General features: G+C 44.5%; 1 protein-coding gene across 2 annotated transcripts in view; it reads right to left on the reverse strand.

Moving 5' to 3' along the window:
* CFAP58 (cilia and flagella associated protein 58) overlaps window positions 1-19,327 on the reverse strand; it is a 96,588-nt gene that overhangs the window by 68,203 nt on the left and 9,058 nt on the right. For both annotated transcript variants that reach the window (XM_089780223.1, XM_089780222.1), the window contains exons 3-7: window positions 15,398-15,546; window positions 13,001-13,157; window positions 10,941-11,135; window positions 7,020-7,157; window positions 4,293-4,452 (exon numbers count right to left, since the gene is read on the reverse strand). In XM_089780223.1, coding sequence (XP_089636349.1) covers window positions 4,293-4,452; window positions 7,020-7,157; window positions 10,941-11,135; window positions 13,001-13,157; window positions 15,398-15,546 — 799 coding nt within the window. The remainder of the gene's footprint in view (window positions 1-4,292; window positions 4,453-7,019; window positions 7,158-10,940; window positions 11,136-13,000; window positions 13,158-15,397; window positions 15,547-19,327) is intronic.

The raw sequence follows: 19,327 nt of genomic DNA on the forward strand, positions 1-19,327 counted from the left end.
TGTGGTATAGACTTTAGTAAGGCGTTTGATACGCTCTCGCATGATATTCTTATCAATAAACTAGGCAAATATAACTTAGATGGGGCTACTATAAGGTATAACTGGCTGGATAACCGTACTCAGAGAGTAGTTATTAATGGTTCACAATCCTGCTGAAAAGCCATAACAAGTAGGGTTCCACAGGGGTCTGTTTTGGGACCGGCTCTGTTCAATATCTTCATCAACGATTTAGATATTGGTATAGAAAGTACGCTTATTAAGTTTGCAGATAACAACAAGCTGGGAGGGGTTGTGACTAATCTGGAGGATAGGGTAATAATTCAAAATGACCTGGACAAATTGGAGAAATGGTCTGAGGTAAATAGGATGAAGTTTAATAAAGACAAATGCAAAGTGCTCCACTTAGGAAGGAACAATCAGTTTCATACATACAGAATGAGAAACGACTGTCTGGGAAGGAGTACGGCAGAAAGGGATCTAGGGGTTATAGTGGACCACAAGATGAATATGAGTCAGCAGTGTGATGCTGTTGCAAAGAAAGCAAACATGATTCTGGGATGCATTAACAGGTGTGTTGTGAGCATGACATGAGAAGTCATTCTTCTGCTCTACTCTGCGCTGGTTAGGCCTCAGTTGGAGTATTGTATCCAGTTCTGGGCACCACATTTCAAGAAAGATGTGGAGAAATTGGAGAGGGTCCAGAGAAAGGCAACAAGAATGATTAAAGGTCTAGAGAACATGACCTATGAGGGAAGACTGAAGGAATTGGGTTTGTTTAGTTTAGAAAAGAGAAGATTGAGGGGGGACATGATAGCAGTTTTCAGGTATCTAAAAGGGTGTCATAAGGAGGAGGGAGAAAACTTGTTCATCTTGGCCTCTGGGGATAGAACAAGAAGCAATGGGCTTAAACTGCAGCAAGGGAGGTTTAGGTTGGACATTAGGAAAAAGTTCCTAACTTTCAGGGTAGTCAGACACTGGAATAAATTGCCCAGGGAGGTTGTGGAGATATTTAAGAGTAGGTTGGATAGGTGTCTGTCAGGGATAGTCTAGGCAGTATTTGGTCCTGCCATGAGGGCGGGGGACTGGACTCGATGACCTCTCAAGGTCCCTTCCAGGCCTAGTATTCTATGATTCTATGAAACTCTGCGCTGTGGCGGTCGATCTTCCGGCATTTGAATTAGTGGGTCTAGTAAAGACCTGCTAAATCAAATACCGAGGATGCTCCTGTCGGCACTGGTACTCCTACTCCTCATGAGGAACTAGAGACGCCAATGGGAGCATTTCTCCCATCGACCTCCTGCTGTGAGGACTGCACTGCAGCTCAGCTTTAGGTACATCCACTCCAGTTATGTTTTTTACATAGCTGGAATTGCATTCCTTAAGCCAATCTTCCCCCGAGCGTGAACCTGGCCTAGGTATATAGCAGAATGGGGCTTTATATTTCAGCACTTCGCCATAATTCAGTCTGTTAACACATTGTGCAGGAATCATCTCTGTACATTGTATGGGGCACAAAACTGCAGTGGCAAAAGAATGCCCTGCTGCTGCCTTCTTCCAATCGCCCCCCCCCCCCCCCCCCCAACCAGCTGAGCAATGTCCTCTGCAAGAGGGGCTGGTGCACTGGCAATACAGAGACACACACAGTAAGGGTATTTCCTGGAATGGGAGGGGTTGCACTCATTGTGCCAGCCTCATTGTGCCAGCTAAACTGGTACAACAGGGCCACAAATCAGGCCCATTGTGTTTCTACCCAGCACATGCTGCACAGTGTGAAAATCCCGTAGACTAGAAGACCTACATAAGGGCAGTACAGCCACAGTGCCTGTGCAGTTGCAGTACTAGATACATTCATGGAGGATCGATTCATCGCTACTTATTAGCCAGGAGGGGTAGGAATGGTGTCCCTAGCCTCTGTTTGTCTGAGGCTGGAAATGGGTAACAGGAGAGGAATCACTTGATGATTCCCTGTTCTGTTCATTCCCTCTGGGGCATCTGTCGGAAGACAGAATACTGGGCTAGATGGACCTTTGCTCTGACCCAGTATGGCTGTTCTTATGTTCTTATGTTCATTTATATGGCCCCGTACTGCGCAGCAAAGGGGCCTGATCTTGATTTGGAGCATACCCTGAATGACCATTATAACAAACAACACAATAGTGGCATTAGAGGAGGTTTTTGAACAAATGGATAAATTTAACAGTAAAAAGCCTTTGGAACCAGATGGCATTTACCCAAGAGTTCTGAAAGAACTCAAATGTGAAATTGCAGAGTTATTAACTGTGGTTTGTAACCTATCCTTTAAATCAGCTTCTGTACCTAATGACTGGAAGATAGCTAACATGACACCAATATTTAAAAAGGGTTCTAGAGAAGATCTTGGCAATTATAGATTGGTAAGTCTAACATCAGAACCAGGTAAATTAGTTGAAACTATAGTAAAGAATAAAATTGTGAGACACACAAATGAACATAATTTGTTGGGGAAAAGTCAACATGGTTTCTTTAAAAGGAAATCATGCCTCAATCTACTACAGTTCTTTGAAGGGATCAACAAACATGTGGAAAAGGAGGATCCAGTGGATCTAGTACACTTAGATTTCCAGAAAACCTTTGACAAGATCCCTCACCAAAAGCTCTTAAGTAAAGTAAGTTGTCAAGGGAAAAGAGGGGAGGTCCTTTCATGGATTGATAACTGGTTAAAAGACAGGAAACAAAAGATAGGAATAAATTGTTAGTTTTCAGAATGGAGAGAGGTAACTAGTGGTATCCCCCAAGAGTCAGTACTGAGACCAGTCCTGTTCAACCTATTTATAAATGATCTGGAGAAAGGGGTAAACAGTGAGATGGCAAAATTTGCAGATGATACCAAACTGCTCAAGGTAGTTAAGACCAAAGCAGACTGTGAAGAGCTTAAGAAATATCTCACCAAACTAAGTGATTGGGCAACAAAATGGCAAATGAAATGTAATGTTGATAAATGCAAAGTAATGCACATTGGAAAAAATAATCCCAACTATATATACAATATGATGGGTACTAATTTACCTATAACTCCTCAAGAGAGAGATCTTGGAGTCATTGTGGCTAGTTCTCTTAAAAAAAAAAGTCCACTCAATGTGCAGCGACAGTTAAAAAAAGCAAATACAATGTTAGGAATCATTAAAAAGGGGACAGAGAATAAGACAGAGAATATCTTATTGCCTCTATATAAAACCATGGTATGCCCACATCTTGAATACTGCGTACAGATAAGGTCACCTCATCTGAAAAAGAGATATATTCTCATTGGAAAAGGCTCAGAAAAGGGCAACATAAATGATTAGGGATTTAGAACAGGTCCCATATGAAGAGAGATTAAAAAGACTGGGACTTTTCAGCTTAGAAAAGAGGAGACTAAGGGGGGGTATGATAGAGGTCTATAAAATCATGACTGGTGTGAAAAAAGTGAATAAGGAAAAGTTATTTACTTGTTCCCATAACATAATAACTAGGGGTCACTAAATGAAATTAATAGGTAGCAGGTTTAAAACAAACAAAAGGAAGTTTTTCTTCACTCAGTGCACAGTCAACCTGTGGAACTTCTTGCCAGAGGAGGTCATGAAGACCAGGACTTTAAAAGGGTTCACAAATGAACTAGATAAATTCATGGGGGTTAGGTCCATAAATGGCTATTAGCCAAGATGGGTAGGAATGGTGTCCCTAGCCTCTGTCAGAGGCTGGGAATTGGTGATGGGAGAGGGATTGCTTGATGATTCCCTATTCTGTTCACTCCCTCTTGGGCACCTGGCGTTGGCCACTGTTGGCAGACAGGATATTGGGCTAGATCAGTGGTCCCCAACCTTTCGAGGTTGTCGGGCGCCAGGGGGCGTGGCCGTTCGCCCGCCGGGCGCCTGGGGGCGGGGACACTTGCGCCTCGGGGGCGGCCCCCCCCATAGCCGCATGCCCGGGGGCGGCCCCCCTCCATAGCTGCATGCCCGGGGCCGGCGCTCCCCCCGCCCAGCGCCGCGCGCCCGGGGCCGGCGCTCCCCCCGCCAGCGCCGCGCGCCCGGGGCCGGCGCTCCCCCCGCCCAGCGCCGCGCGCCCGGGGCCGGCGCTCCCCCCTGCTATGCGCCCAGTGCCAGGCCAGCCCCGAGAACCTGGCGGGCGCATGGAAATGCCCCCGCGGGCGCCATGGTGCCCACGGGCACCGTGTTGGGGACCACGGGGCAAGATGGACCTTTGGTCTGACCCAGTATGGCGGTTCTTATGTTCACAACACAACAGTGGCAACACAACAGCGCTTTGATGCTTACCTCTCTCTAGTCCAGAGATTTGGTTTTTTAGGGTATCCCTCACATGTTCTGCTTCAACTTTTTGTTCCTCTGCAATGCGCAGTTTTCTCTGGATAACTTCTCTTACCTTGGAGAGTTTCGAAATTTCATGACGCGTCTGAGTCACCTCATCCTCTCTTATCTATATAGAAGCAGGAGGGAAAAGAATTAAGGAAGGCAATCCTATCAGAATTAGCAAAAGGAAAAGCTTCATTTTATGTACAGGACTCGGTGGCACAGGAGACCACTGAGATAAATGCTGTGGCTGGATTTAGAAAAAGACTGGAGAATGGCACCACTATTAAAATAATTTAAACAAAGCCGGTGGAGGCAATGAGAAAGGCCATCAAATCTCACATTTCAGGGCATATGAGAGATCAGTAAAGAATTCCAAACTGCAAGCCACATGCACAGCACTGCACAACTGGCTCAATGGATTAGATCTGAATAGCCTTGCCTTCCACTGAAACATCAGGTACTGGTGACTGGTCCCACCTCAGCCTTTGTTTAACTACAGCTTGAGAAACCAAATCTTCGAGTCCAGATCATGTTATGGAAGCAGGAAATGAAACTATTAATCCAAGACCTTGCAGTAAAATGTAGCCAGTAGGGGTCATTGCACATCAGAAATAATCCCCCCACTGCGGCAATGCCGTTATATTTTAGGCCCTATGCATTACTGAATCCATCACTACTAGGGGGCCTAATCCTGTGAGGTGCAAATTCCTCTGGTGAGGAACTGTGCGCGACCAAAGCCTACTGACAAACACTGAACTTGAAGAAATGTGCAAAGATTTACATCATTAGGTGTTGGGAATGTGCCGAACTAAGCCAGACATGTTTACATTGCCGGCTCCACCTACCGCGCCTAGCATAACAAGATCACAGTCCACAACTAGGGCATCCACAGGCTTCCTCAATAACTGGACAGCAACTTAACAATGGATGTTCAGAAGCCTGTGCACATAATCCTACAGGGTATGTCTACACTGGCACCCTACTTCGAAGTAGGGATGCAAATGTAGGCATTCAAAATAGTCAATGAAGCGAGGATTTAAATATCATTAGCATGATCTCGCCGGCATGTTACTCCGATCAACAGCTGTTTTGAAAGTGAAAGTGCGCGCCAGGATGCAGTAGTTCGAACCAAACCCCTTGTTTCGAACTAACGTTACTCCTCAAAAAATGAGGGGTTTGGTTCAAACCAAGGGGTTTGGTTCAAACCCTAGTTCGAACGAGGGTGCAAGTGTAGACATACCCACAGAGTGTTAAACTTCAACTTTCACTGCGGTGTGCATCAGGCCCGCCCCTTACACAGCTAATACCCACCTTGAACCCTGTTCTCAGTTCCCATTTGAACATGTGGCTTGGTACGTTTTGCACAAAGATGACACAGCTGGGAATAACAATGATGCTAGCTAACCTGAAGGCCAGAGAAATCTGGTTTTTCTATAGTAGTAAAAGTGTCCTTCCAGTGTGATTTGCAATGGAACAGAAAAACTAACACCCACAGTGATGTCTCACTGGGGTTCTTGATGTTATATTCATTCTGGACAGACCTTCTTACATGTCTGTTGTAGGGTTTTTTTGTGCTGTTTTATCCAACAGCGCTCACTGCAAGAAGGCTTCCTAACCATGACTGACTAAGGGTATGTCTACACTGCAGTGCTATTTCAGTATACCAGAAGTATCCCAAAATAGCTACCCCGCATCTTTTGAACGCATTCGCTATTGCGAAATATAGCGGACCCACTATTTCGGCATCCCTGTAAACCTTGTTCCACGAGGGATAAGGGATGTCTCGAAATAGTACATTATTTCAAAATCTGGCTCTGTGTAGATGCGCCAAATTTCAAAATAGCCTATTTTGAAAGAGAATCAAAATAAGATATGCAATTTGCATAGCGCAAATTGTGTATCTTATTTTGAGCTAAGGGTGAAGTGTAGACACACCCTTAGTTAGCTGAATCAGTTGTACTGTACTGAAGTTTGATACCCGATTGGTTTTCTGCTCTGTTTTCTAATAGAGCCAGCATTGAAACTGCAGTAGTACTATTAACAGGAGGAAATCAGAAAGAACAGGCATATAGTAATAATATCTACAGTGCCTTTCATTTCCAAAAGCACTAGAAATGCTTTAGAAACCCTATGTAGCAATCACTTTACTCACTGATGAAATGCAGCTACTTCTGGAGTGCTGCAAAACAGCAGTTAACCATGCACCACAACACAAGATAACAGTTTAGATCATCAAGCGACCAAGAACATACCCATTTGTATTTTACTTCACCAACTGACACCAAAGGTGAAATATAAGTAAGCAGGATGTAGTTACCTACCTTGGAATTTGGCTGGGACAATTATTATAATGATATATTATTGGTTTCCAGCCGCATTCACAATGTGCTAATCACTCTAAAAACATAAAGGAAGGCATGGCCCCTATCCCAAGAGATTTACAGTCTAAAAAAAAAAAGACTTTGCCCTTATGAAAAATAGCATGAGATCTTAAATGATCACAAATGGTCACAACCTCTGTTTTATGTGTGTTCTGAAACAGTATGATATAGTACTAGGCAGGGATACTGGTATAGTATTGATTCAAGAGGAAGAACATCACCTACTGAATCACCAACACGTTCCCAGTCCAAAGTAGTCCAACAGTAAGGGGATGTGCCTGGTGCCATGCAAATGGGAGCTGGTACTTACTTTCAGCTCCAATGTTTTCTGCTGGTTATCCTGTGTGAGCTGTTCGAAGGCCAGGCTGTGCTGCTCGTTCTCTTGCTGGAGTTTAGAGTTCCTCGTCTGAAATTGCTCAAGTTCTTTGGCAGCTCTTTCATTCAGGATCTGTTAGATTATGAAACAATCCAGTTAATTATTTTTAACCTAACTCTAATGAGACAGAGACAGACCCGCGGCACCTTGAGTCTCCCCGGGGGATAAGAGCTACTGAAGATTATTGCCTTTCCAGAAATTATTCTTTATCCCCGATGAAATTATTAATGTGCTCAGAAATATGATAAATGTTCAACGGCTGGGAAAAATGACAACTTTTAATGAATAACAGAGCCAGCATCATTTTTTCTGGGTGCTTTGCAAGTCTCCCTCACAGGTGGTGGATAAATATTTTAATGCCTCTTTGCCATTTGGCAGGCAACGCATACCCAGCAACTTGCTGCAATCATTGCAAATGAGTCTGAGATTCAAATCATTTCAATCAGAGAAGGGACAGGGGAGCTCTATCTTAGCAAGCAAACCCCATATTAATATTCCTCCAGCACTTCCACGAGTGCACAGTTTGCTGACATCAGGGCAGAGCCAGTTTTCCCCTCTAATTTGTCTTCAGTCAAAAGCCCAGAACAGCACTTTTATGGTTTATACAGAGAACATATATTTTGATATTGGAGCTGCCAGACTTTTCTTCTGCTTGATGGGACATCCCCGGACAGGCATTACTTGGTAAGTGAGGAAAGAACTACCATCATATTTTTCAGTTCAAGCATCCAGGTGTGGCAGATGTACCATGCTATTTAAAAAAGGGGGGGGAGGTTCCCCACCCCCATTGCATGCTGGGAGCAAAAATACAAGAAGTGAGCATAGTGACTTTTTAGCATAGAAGATTCTTTACTGAGGGCACCGAACACAGATAGATCCTGTAGTTTTCTGACATAAGGTCTACCTTAAGCCTCAGCTAAGAAGCCATGGACAGAGTATAGAAGGCCAAAGAAAGCATTAGAGAAGGGTATGACATTGCAGCTGCATGCTCTAAGGGCCTTTTGGGGATATCTTGGGTAATAAATTATGCACTAGGTTTGGTAGATCTTAGACCCGTTCTCAAAGACTGTGTCAGACCGAGTCCTATTCTGAGAAATCATCGAGTTTTTCCATCAACTTGTCACATGAATTGTGTTTTATTTAGACTTTATACTGAATTAACAAAAACATCACAGGCTTCTACCCACATTGACTCATAGTCCTGAGGAGACGAGAGAACCATAAATTTTCAAGACACACAAAACCTTGGAAAGTTTCCCTTGAGGAAATGTTGCTTTAAAATCATTAGATCTCTTATGCTATTTACTGAAAATTGCTTCTCTGGGCACTTCTCAGTGGATAGAAAATACGAACTAGTTTCACTGCTTTAGGACTTTACCAGCAAAAGCCTTAAAAACAGTACTTGGTTAAAAAAATAAAAAGACTTAAGACAATATTTCACACTTCTCTAGAGACTTTTATAATGTTTATACAAAAATTCATTAGCTTCACAGGAAACTTGAGAGGTTGGTAAGTGTCATTTTTCCCAGTTTTCTAACAGAGAAACCAAAGCACAAAGATTTCCAACCCCGACACATCGAGTCTTTTGTAGAACTGGAAATATGACATCAGAGTCCAGCCTGCCAGCCTGCCACTCTGACTACTATCTGTTGGGGCATTTGGTCCCAATCACCGTGATCTTTGCAAGAAGAATCCTAAAAATCATCAACCACCAAGTGGAAAACAAAAAGCTTTAAGTGGGTAATAAATAACTTGTCCATAAGAAAGTAACAATATCGGACTCTCGTGCATTACTATTTTAATTAGGATTTAAATACCAAGACTGGTATTTTCATAAGAATGGCCATACTGGGTCAGACCAAAGGTCATCTAGCCCAGTATCCTGTCAGTTGAAGGTAGCCAATGAGGTGGCCAGAGGGAGGGATCACAATGGGTAATCCTCATGTGATCCCTCCCCTGTCTCCCACTTCCAGAGAAACAGAGGCTAGGGACACCCACTATTCCTACCCATCCTGGCTAATAACCAGATGGACCTAACCTCCATGAATCTATCCAGCTCTTTTTTGAACCCTGTTAAAGTTCTAGCCTTCACCGCATCCTCTGGCAAGGAGTTCCACAGGTTGACTGTGCCCTGAGTGAAGAAAAACTTCCTTTTGTTTGTTTTAAACCTGCTACCTATTAATTTCATTTGGTGACCTCTAGTTCTAATATTGTGGGAATAAGTAAATAACTTTTCCTTGTTCACTTTGTCCATACCAGTCATGATTTTATAGACCTCTATCATATCCCCCATTAGTCTCCTCATTTCTAAGCTGAAAAGTCCCAGTCTTTTTAATCTCTCTTCATATGTGACCCGTTCTACACCCCTAATCATTTTCGTTACCCTTTTCTGAACCTTTTTTAATGCCAATATATCTTTTTTGAGATGAGGCGATGACATCTGTATGCAGTATTCAAGATCTGGGCATACCATGGTTTTATATGGAGGTAATAAGTTATTGTCTGTCTTATTCTCTATCCTTTTTTTAATGACTCCTAACATTCTATTTGCTTTTTTCACTGCCACTGCACGCTGAGTGGATATTTTCAGAGAACTATCCACAATGACTCCAAGATCTCTCTCTTGAGTAGTTATAGGTAAATTAGTACCCATCATATTGTATATATAGTTGGGATTATGTTTTCCAATGTGCATTACTTTACATTTATCAACATTACATTTCATTTGCCATTTTGTTGCCCAATCACTTAGTTTGGTGAGATCTTTTTAAAGCTCTTCACAGTCTTCTTTGTCTTACCTATCTTGAAGAGTTTGGTATCATCTGCAAATTTTGCCACCTCACTGTTTACCCTTCTCTAGGTCATTTATAAATAAACTGAATAGGACTGGTCCCAGGACAGACACTTGGGGGACCCCACTTACCTCTCTCCATTCAGAAAACTTACCATTTATTCCTACCCTTTGTTTCCTGTCTTTTAACCAGTCCTATCAATACGCCAAAGGACCTTCCCTCTTTTCCCATGACAACTTACTTTACTTAAGAGCTTTTGGTGAGGGACCTTGTCAAAGGCTTTCTGGAAATCTAAGTATACTACATCCACTGGATCCCCCTTGTCAACATGTTTCAACCCAGTCTAAGGGGGTTAGGCACTCTAATCTCAGTGATTTGCATTGGCAATTGAGCACCTAAATCCTTTAGGTTTCATTGTAAATACTAACCTAATGCATTAACGTGAGTAAAGCAGAACAGCATTTTGGCCAGAGTATAGAAAGTCTCCTTTTACCACACATAATAATCCTGAGGTCATATCTTGCCACAAGTCTTTAGGCATTACTCCTTGTTGATTTCAATGGGGGCATCTGTGTATAGTCTTAGGATATGTCTTCACTGCAATGCTATTCCGGGATATCAGAGGTATCCCAAAATAGCTACCCAGCATCTTTTGAACGCGTACGCTATTTCAAAATATAGCGGACACGCCATTTCAGCATCCCTGTAAACCTTGTTCCACAAGGAATAAGGGATGTCTTGAAATAGTGCTATATTTCAAAATTTGGTGCTGTGCAGATGCGCCAAATTTCGAAATAGCCTATTTAGAAAGAATCGAAATAAGGTACGCAATTTGCATAGCGCAAATTGCGTATCTTATTTCGAGCCAAGGGTGCAGTGTAGATGCACCCTTTGATAGTCCCTCCATTGACAGAGAGATCATCTTGATAATCCAATGGGTTGTCTCCATCCCTCCGCCTATTGTGGAAATGGTAAGAGAGCAATCTCATTTCCACTGTGTCTGATATCTGACTCTGGTATTATTCCCAGTTTGTGTTGGAGAGCACAGTACCACCAACCTTACCTTCTGTTCCTTGAGCTGCTGCTCCAGTTTTAGGAGCTCCTCTTTGTTCTTCAGCATGTGCTGCTGCAGTGCCTTTATTTCGCCCTGCTTGTTGTCCATTTCCACTTGCATTTGCTTCAGCTCCTTCTCCAGTTTGTCCTTCCTTCGAGCCTCCCGCGATGCTTCGTTCTGACGCATCTGGATTTCCTGCTGGAACTGCCGTCACACGGTGACAGAGAAAAGAAAGAACTTAGGGGCTTGTATTCAGACAAATCAAATGCAGTTTTCTTTTATTATTAGGCTTTATCTACACTTAACAGCGGATGTGCTTTAACATGGCAATGTGGCCATGGCAGAAGCACTGGGACAAAGCTCTCCCAGCACTCTGTGTAAACCACCTCCACAAGGGGAATAGCTATGGAACCTAGGTGTCCCGCATGGCAGTACAGAGCATGACCCCAGCTTGCTTTGCTCTGTATACCTGACAAGAAGGCATAGCAAGAAGGATATCTCCCCCTCTGTTTTCCTGCTCCTGATTTCAAGTCTCTCATTCTCCCCTCCTCATCCTTCTGCTGTCTCTTTCTGCCCCTGTGACGGGGTGTGCCAGCCCCACTCTGAATAGACAGGGGTTAACCAGGCTATCCTAGCTGGAGGAGCCTTGCCCCTGACACCCTACCAGGCATGCTCAGACTGTAGCCCAGGTATAAAAGCCTGGGGGAGAGGCTCAGTCTGGGCAGGCTGGTGGAGGAGAAGGACCTCTGGTTGCAACTCCTGAGCAGCAGCAGCAGCCATAGGAGCCGGAGCCAGAGCCAGAGCCAAGAGCAGTGGAGGCCCCGACGACAGCTGGTTGCAACCCCCACAGATTCCCAAGGATACGAGGCCCTCGAGGAGCAAGAAAGCCCAGCTGCTACATGGGACGCCGACCTGTCAGATATGGTAGGAAGCGGCCCGGGGGGGCGGTGCAGGAGCAGCCTCTCCCACCCCGAGATCCTCCGTCTGTTTCGGTTGGATTCCCCACCGAGGGAGTGGTGGACCTTAATGTCACTCACAGGGCCATAGGCCAGGACTCGGTGGAGTAGGGTGGGCCCGGGTCCCCCTACCGGGGAACAGCAACCTCCCTTCTCCCACCGTAACTTTGGCCATTAGGATCTCTGGATCTCCATTAAAGGGCCAGCCTCGGACTTTAACTCACTGACTCTGGTCATTGAGCCATCTAGCTCTGCCTTAAAGGGCCAGCCCTTGACTTGGATTTCCTGACTCCCCGACCTGGGGCCGGGGGCCGACCAGCCTGGCATCAAAGGGCCAACTTTGACTTATTGACTTTGGCTATTGAACCATCCGGCCTGACATTAAAGGGCCAGGCTCTGACTTTGATGTACTGACTTTGCCTTAGTAGCCCTTCCCACCCTGCTTTAAGGGGCCATGCCTTGACTCTAGCCATTAGGCCATCTGTCCCCAAGAAGAGGGGCCTAACCAGAGGTGTTTTACCAGTCGTACAGGGTGGGTCGCAGACTCAGGCAGCCCAGGGACATGAGATTCTACCCCTGGGATGGAGAAGAGAGGACCGTCCCATGCCAGCCCCCCATACCACACTCATATTCCTTTCACCTCTCCTTCCGGGATCCTCCCACCATTCCCTGTCCTCTTGCTCTCTCCCCATTTACATGTCCTCTGACATATTCTCATCCTTCTTCACCTCCAGCAGGCGTCTGTAGTAAGAACATATTCACAGTATGATAACCCTCAGGGATAGAAAGCCTCCTGCAGATATGGAGGCTTCAAATGCAGGAGGGGACATCCACAAAGTGAGAGGACACTGTGACTCTGACATCGCCTTCGAATGCGGGAGATTTGGCAGCAGTGGACGGAGTCTAGAGTTGACAAACTGCTCTGCAAAGAATGTAGCAGAGAAATCGGGCAAAGGAGAAACGCACTGATGATGAACTCCTCACTGTGCCTGCTGCAAAGGTTTGGGATGTGAAATGGCAGGCAGCGGCAGAGTAGTCAATGGAAATAAATTGCTAAGGTGGGGAACAGTTTAGGACAAAGACAACTATTGCAACCTGGTGAGCTGCACCGACCTGAGCGATGTTTTGTTCTGCCTCATTTTTTGCCTTCTCGGATTCTTGCTGTTGCTCTGTAGCTTGGATTAGACTTTCACGTAACTTCACAACCTCTGACAGTAGCTGGTCTCGCTCCTTTGTTACTTCTTCCTTAAACCTCAGCAAATCCCGGACACTGGAATAAAGGAAACAATATTCAAACAATATCGCTCTCCCCTTTAGGGTTCTCTCTGACCTGGTCTATTCTAGACCCGGCAGGTCGGCTTAAGGTACGCAACTCCAGCTATGCAAAATGCGTAGCTAGAGTCAGCTTACCTTAAGCCAAGCCGTGCTGACATTCCCACAGCATGTGCTCCCATCAGCTTCCCTTATTCCTTGCAGAACGAGGAGTACCGGACGCTGGCGGAGGCTGCCCTCAGTGTTCAATTTATGGGTCTACATTAGACCCAGTAAATCAAACTCTAGAAGATCGACCTCCGCAGCATCAATCTTCTCGTGAGTATAGACGTGCCCACCGATACCAGAACAAGATATTTGGCGATTACTGGGAGTTTAAAAGTCACTTATTTCATTTTTAAGTCCTTTTGAATTAATTCACTGCAGCTGCCAATCAAATACATGAGCTACATACTATATTCATGAGCCATGAACAAGGCAGACAGACCCAACATTTATTCTACTGCTCCATAAATAATGCTGTCTTTATTTTCACTGCCCTCTTGGGTCTAAAAATCCTACCAATCCCCCAAACTTATGGTTGCAAGAAAAGACAAAAATTCCAGCTGCTCTAGCCTGTGCTTCTTGGAAAGTCGTCCTACTGCCTCATTTTTGCACAATTTTCCAGGGTCCCTGCACTGCTGCATCCACTCTCTTTGCAACCCATCTGACTGCGGTGGCTATACTGATGAAGTCTTGCTGCAGCACGAGCCATAAACGACACTCCCTGATCTGAGGAGCTAACAGTCAAGCTATCCCTGGTCTCTCGTGGAACGAGGTGTACAGCTAGTTTGGATTAGGAAGCCTAGTCCGAACTAGCTAGTTCGTGCCGCGTGTAGGTGCGCGGCACGCAGTCCGAACTAGCCGGCATTTAAAAATGGCGCCGGCCGTGATCATGCAAATGAAGCCCGGGAAATTCAAATCCCGGGCTTCATTTGCAACTCCGTATGACTACATTAACCACCCTAGTGTGAACTAGGGTGGCTAGTGTAGACATACCCAGAGAGCAATAAAATCAACTTGCCCAAGGACATACCAGTAGGCTTGTGGCAGAGCTGGAAATAGTAGCCAGCTCTCCCACTTCCAGTCTCTAGTCGGTGAGGGAGGGGGGCAATTTCAGCTCGCAAGTCACATGCGGCTCTTTTACAGGTTAAGTACCAATCATGAAACCATGCCCCTGCCTCCGCCAGCCTCTATTCTCCACCTACCAGACTGGGGGAGGATCTTGGGGCTTCTGTCCTGCAGCAAGGACTATAGGCTGCTGTCCAGTGAACAGCGGGAGCTCAGGGCTGAAGCCCCAAACCCTGGCAGGCACCTGCTACAGGGTAGAAGCCTTGAGCCCCAGCAGGCACACCCTGCAGGACTGAGGCCCTCAGCTCCAGTACCTGCGCCTGCAGTACTGGGACATAGCTTGCTTTTTTTCCTGTTCACCTGACTTCTGGGGAGCGAGGGGAAAGTACATGGCTTCTGGGCATGCCTTTCACTCCTGGCTGGTGAAGAGATGGGCAGAGGTGTAATTCATGGAAGATACGTACTTTCCCCTCGCTCCCTGACAGTCAGGGGAATGGGAAGAAAAGTGAGCCACATCTGGTAGGCAAGTCTGCTCCCCCACCCCCTTCCTCCGCTATCCCAAAATGGTACCCTTGCATGCATCCCAGCTCTTAATCATCTAAAAATTGTCAAGTGTGGCTTGGAAAATCAGTACATTTGGCCACCCCACAAGGCCATGCTGCCATTATGAATGCAAATATTTGCAGGCATAGGTGCTGGAAGTAGGGTGTGGGGAGGTGCTGCAGCACCCCCTGATGTGAAGTGTTTTCCATTATATGCAGGATTTACAGCTTCGTTCAATGGCTCTCAGAACCCCACTATAAAAACTATTCCAGCACCACTGTTTGCAGGATCAGGCTCTCATAATCAGGCACAGATCAGACACGAAAGGCTGGCAGGTCTGAGGAAAGCTGATAATATGATCCAACATCCATTGAACTCAATGGGCCAGATTTTCTGTTGTCCTGCACTTTGTGTTGTCATTTGCACACCAGTGAAAAGCAAATGCACAGTGGAAATAAAACACAACTATTCCGATTTACACTCACCTTGCACTGGTGTGAATGACTCCACATAGTGCAGGGCCAGGGAGAATCAGCTCCATTGAAGTAGATCAGGTTCTCCCGTTCCTCCGAGGAGACAACTTACTTGTGCTCTTGACCCAATGATAATCCAGATCCTTGCTCCACTAATTTCGTCAGGTTCATAATTTCTTCTTTCAGTGAGAGAATGGTTTCCTTTGCTTTCTGCTCCTTGTCATAGGCTGCATCCACCATTTTCCAGGCCTTTTCAATCTCCTGGTAGAACATCATGGAAAAACAGTTTAACAAGCTACATTGGATTCAGAATGAACAACAAATCGGAAAGTCATTATTTTTGTCTTGGTTAATTAATAATACAGTTTTTGGTGTTTCTTCATATTTAGATATATATCAGATTCCTCTTTCCGTGGACTATTTGCTGTAGCCAGTGTACATTATACTGGGTCAGTCAAGTGCCATCCATTTATATTTAATTGAGGATCTAGTCATTGTTCTGTAATAGACACATTGGTCTTTAAATCTGCAAAGCCTTGTTGTTGGATTTTGGTTTCACGACTCCCCCTGAAATTAGTAAGAGTTTTATGGCCAAAAGCCTACTCAACTCTCTAAGAAGTCACATTTTAAGACATTAAAAACCACATTTCTGTCTTAAAATATTCCATCTACTGTAGTTACAAGTAACACCTACAATCATTATAACCGAGATTGCAAGAAGAGGGGAAGACTTTTTTCCAGTTTGTTTGTTTGTTTGATTGGTTGATGAGAATGTTATAGTTCAAGTGACCGCACCTGTATTCCCCCTCCATGGCCCCTCAAGGCCATCCAATACCTGCCATGGAAACTATTCCACAAAATCACTTTTGTTGTCCCTATATAGAGAGTTAGTGATGCCCTGCTTTAGCAAAGCACTTGACTACGGGTACGTCTAGATTACAGACTTCTGTCGACAAAGAGCGTCTAAACTACATCCAGTTCTGTCAACAAAGCAAGTCTTTGTCGACATGATAGCATAGATGCAAAGGACAGTGTAGATGCAATAACACCTTCTGTTGACAGAATTCTGTCGACAAAAGGCGTTATTCCTCGCAGAATGAGGTTTACCGCCATTGACAAAACTGCCGAGTTCTGTCGACATTATGTCGACAGAACTCGGCGGTAGTGTAGACGCAGGTATAGTTTTGTCGACAAAAGGCCACTTTTGTCAACAAAACCCTGTTGTCTAGACATACCCGAAGTGCCTGACTTTAAGCTTATATGTAGTCCTATTGACTTCACATGTCTCTACTTTAAGTGGTACTTAGAGCTGCAGTGGAAGTACTCTATGCTTACATTTAGGCAGATGCCCACATATTTTACAGAATCTGCGCCCTAGTCTGCTTTATTTTGTTTGTTTGTTTGTTTAGGGGGGAGTCTTGGGGGCTGTCTTTCACCCACCCAGTAACCAGAGAGAAGAAACCTTTTTGTGATAGGAAAGTGTGGTTGTGACACCACAAAAATTGCCCAGTGGCTAAGGCACAATTGTAGTATCTGAAGAAGTTTTTAACATTTTTTTAAATTTACTAGATTTCAAGTGTAGAGTGTCCCTTTAATATCTTATCAAGGTTGTGTAACAAACAGATGGAAGTACGGAAGTTAACAGTAAAGGCTGGCAATTGTCTCTAACTCACATTATTGTGGAAGAAGAAAAGAAACTCAAGCAAAAAGTACTAGTTAAGAATCTAATGCCAGATTTATTAGGAATTTGGAGACTTGTTTCCGATTTAGATCCCAAACCTTTCAATGCAACTCTACATAGGCACTTGCACCCAACCCCACTAAAGTCATGGAGAATCTTTTTATTAACGTCAGTTGAACTTGCAACTTTACTCAGGTGAGTATTTTCGTGAAATTCAATGGGACTACTCTGGTGAGTAATGACTGCTCACCTGAAAGTAAAGGTTACAGGATTGTGCCCATAGATCCTTACGCTCCCTGTCAATGGTAAAAATTCACTTTGCATACACACGGATCTAGGGCAAGATGTAAACAGGAGACATCCTAATCAGGCTTATGACATTTATTTCTGCTAGAAGGGGACCACACCTAATGTTACCTAATTGAACTAATAGTTCAACTAATTGTTTCTAACTTCAGATGGGGCTATAGGAGGTTGCTTCTTTTAAATTGAAGATTAAATAGAAGGAAATCTCTGATGATGGAAATGTCTATTTTTAAAAATCACATTCTCATGTCAAACTCATTGGGAAGCTAGGGCTTAGAGAACACAGAGCATGTCATAATCTTTTAGATAATCAGATTATAATTAGTAATTTAAAAATGCACTGCAGTTTATTGCATAATTAACTCCAGAAACAGAGCCGTACTTGATGTTTGTACTAACAGTCGTTCAGAAAATTTGCGGAAAAGATTTCTAGTAATTATGAAGTACCTAGTTCATAAGCTGTAACTGCTTTGTTTTATTGGCGTTTAAGTAACAAAAGTGATTGCACTAATTTAATTGTTCAAAGACTGAGAGTTTGCCTATACATACAGGGGTGCAGTAGAGCTGCTGTAGTGTTTAGTGAAGACACTGCCTATAGGGACAGGAGAGCTTTTCCCAGCAGCATAGTTATTTCACTTCTCAGAGAGGTGGTATATATATATCGATGGGAGATACAGAGGCAACAGAGGCAACAGCATGGAGTAGCAGGCAGCCAGTCCACGTGGGGAGCTGTTTTTTAAACTGGCTCCCCTCGCAGACCAGCTCCCACCTGGAACCCCACACCACTGACTCTGATACGAAGACAGCAGTGCAGGGTGGCAGGGGGCTCCCTGGGAGTGAGGCTGGATTGCACTGGCTGCTGGTCCTGCCCCTGGGAACTACAGAATAGTCAAGTAATTGCTAAGAATTCATGCATTTACTCGATTATTCAATTACCCAACAGCTAACACCCTTACTCCAATCGATACTGTGCTGTTACACCAAGATTCTGTCAGGATAACGGCTTGTTTCAGGAGCGTGGATGTTCCACACCCCTGGGTGATATAGTAACACCACCATAAGCCTGTTGCATAGACCAAGCCTAAAATCGTGGAGGCCGGGTTAACAGTTGTCAGCCCTAGAGAATGAAGTCCTGTTAGCCAGAGCCAGGGCAGTGCATGCTTCTGCATACTGCTCTGACAACATCCCTCCATCCTAACCTGGTGGAAGATCATAGAGGCAAGCGTGAAATTCGTTCTCTGTAGTTCAATTCAGTACTTGCCTTCTCTGATGTGTCTCTCAACCAAGGGCTATTATGTGAGGTGCACATAAGAAAATGGCCTAAAACAGTAAAAACACAGCACTGAGCAGCCTAGATGGTAACATCAATTGATCCCTACTGACCTGGCCACTATCCTGTATTCTAATCTAAAGAGTCTGGCTTCTGCATCTGAACATTTCAACAGGACTTCACAGGGTACATGGCTCGGCTTCTGCTGTTACATACCAACGGCCATACTGGGTCCCACCAAAGGCCCATCTAGCCCAGCGTCCTGTCTTCTAACACTGGACAATGCCAGGTGCCCCAAAGGAAATGAACAGAACAAGGAATTATCAAATGATCCATCCCCTGCCACCCATTCCCAGCTTCTAACAAACAGAGGCTAGGGACACCATGCCTGCCCACTCTGGCTAATAGTCAATGATGGATTTATCCTCCATGAATTTGTTTAACTCTTTTTTGAACCCTTTTATAGTCTTGGCCTTCACAACATCCTTTGGCAAGAAGTTCCATGGGTTCACTATGAATTGTATGAAAAAATACTTCCTTTTATTTGTTTTAAACCTTCCTTTTGTTTGTTTTAAACCTATTAATTTCATTTGGTGACCCCTAGTTCTTGTATAATGAGGAGGAGTAAATAACACTTCCTCATTTACTTCCTCCACACCAGGCATGATATTATAGACCTCAATCATATCTCCCGTTGGTTGTCTCTTTCCCAAGCTCACAAGTCAGACTGGAAGATTGTGGCCTTCTTGTGGATTTGACCTGCTGAATTAGAAGGAAAAGTCTCT

The sequence above is a fragment of the Pelodiscus sinensis genome, chromosome 8 (genome assembly GCF_052426305.1).
Source record: "Pelodiscus sinensis isolate ZL-2025 chromosome 8, ASM5242630v1, whole genome shotgun sequence".
Classification (NCBI taxonomy): Eukaryota; Metazoa; Chordata; order Testudines; family Trionychidae; genus Pelodiscus; species Pelodiscus sinensis.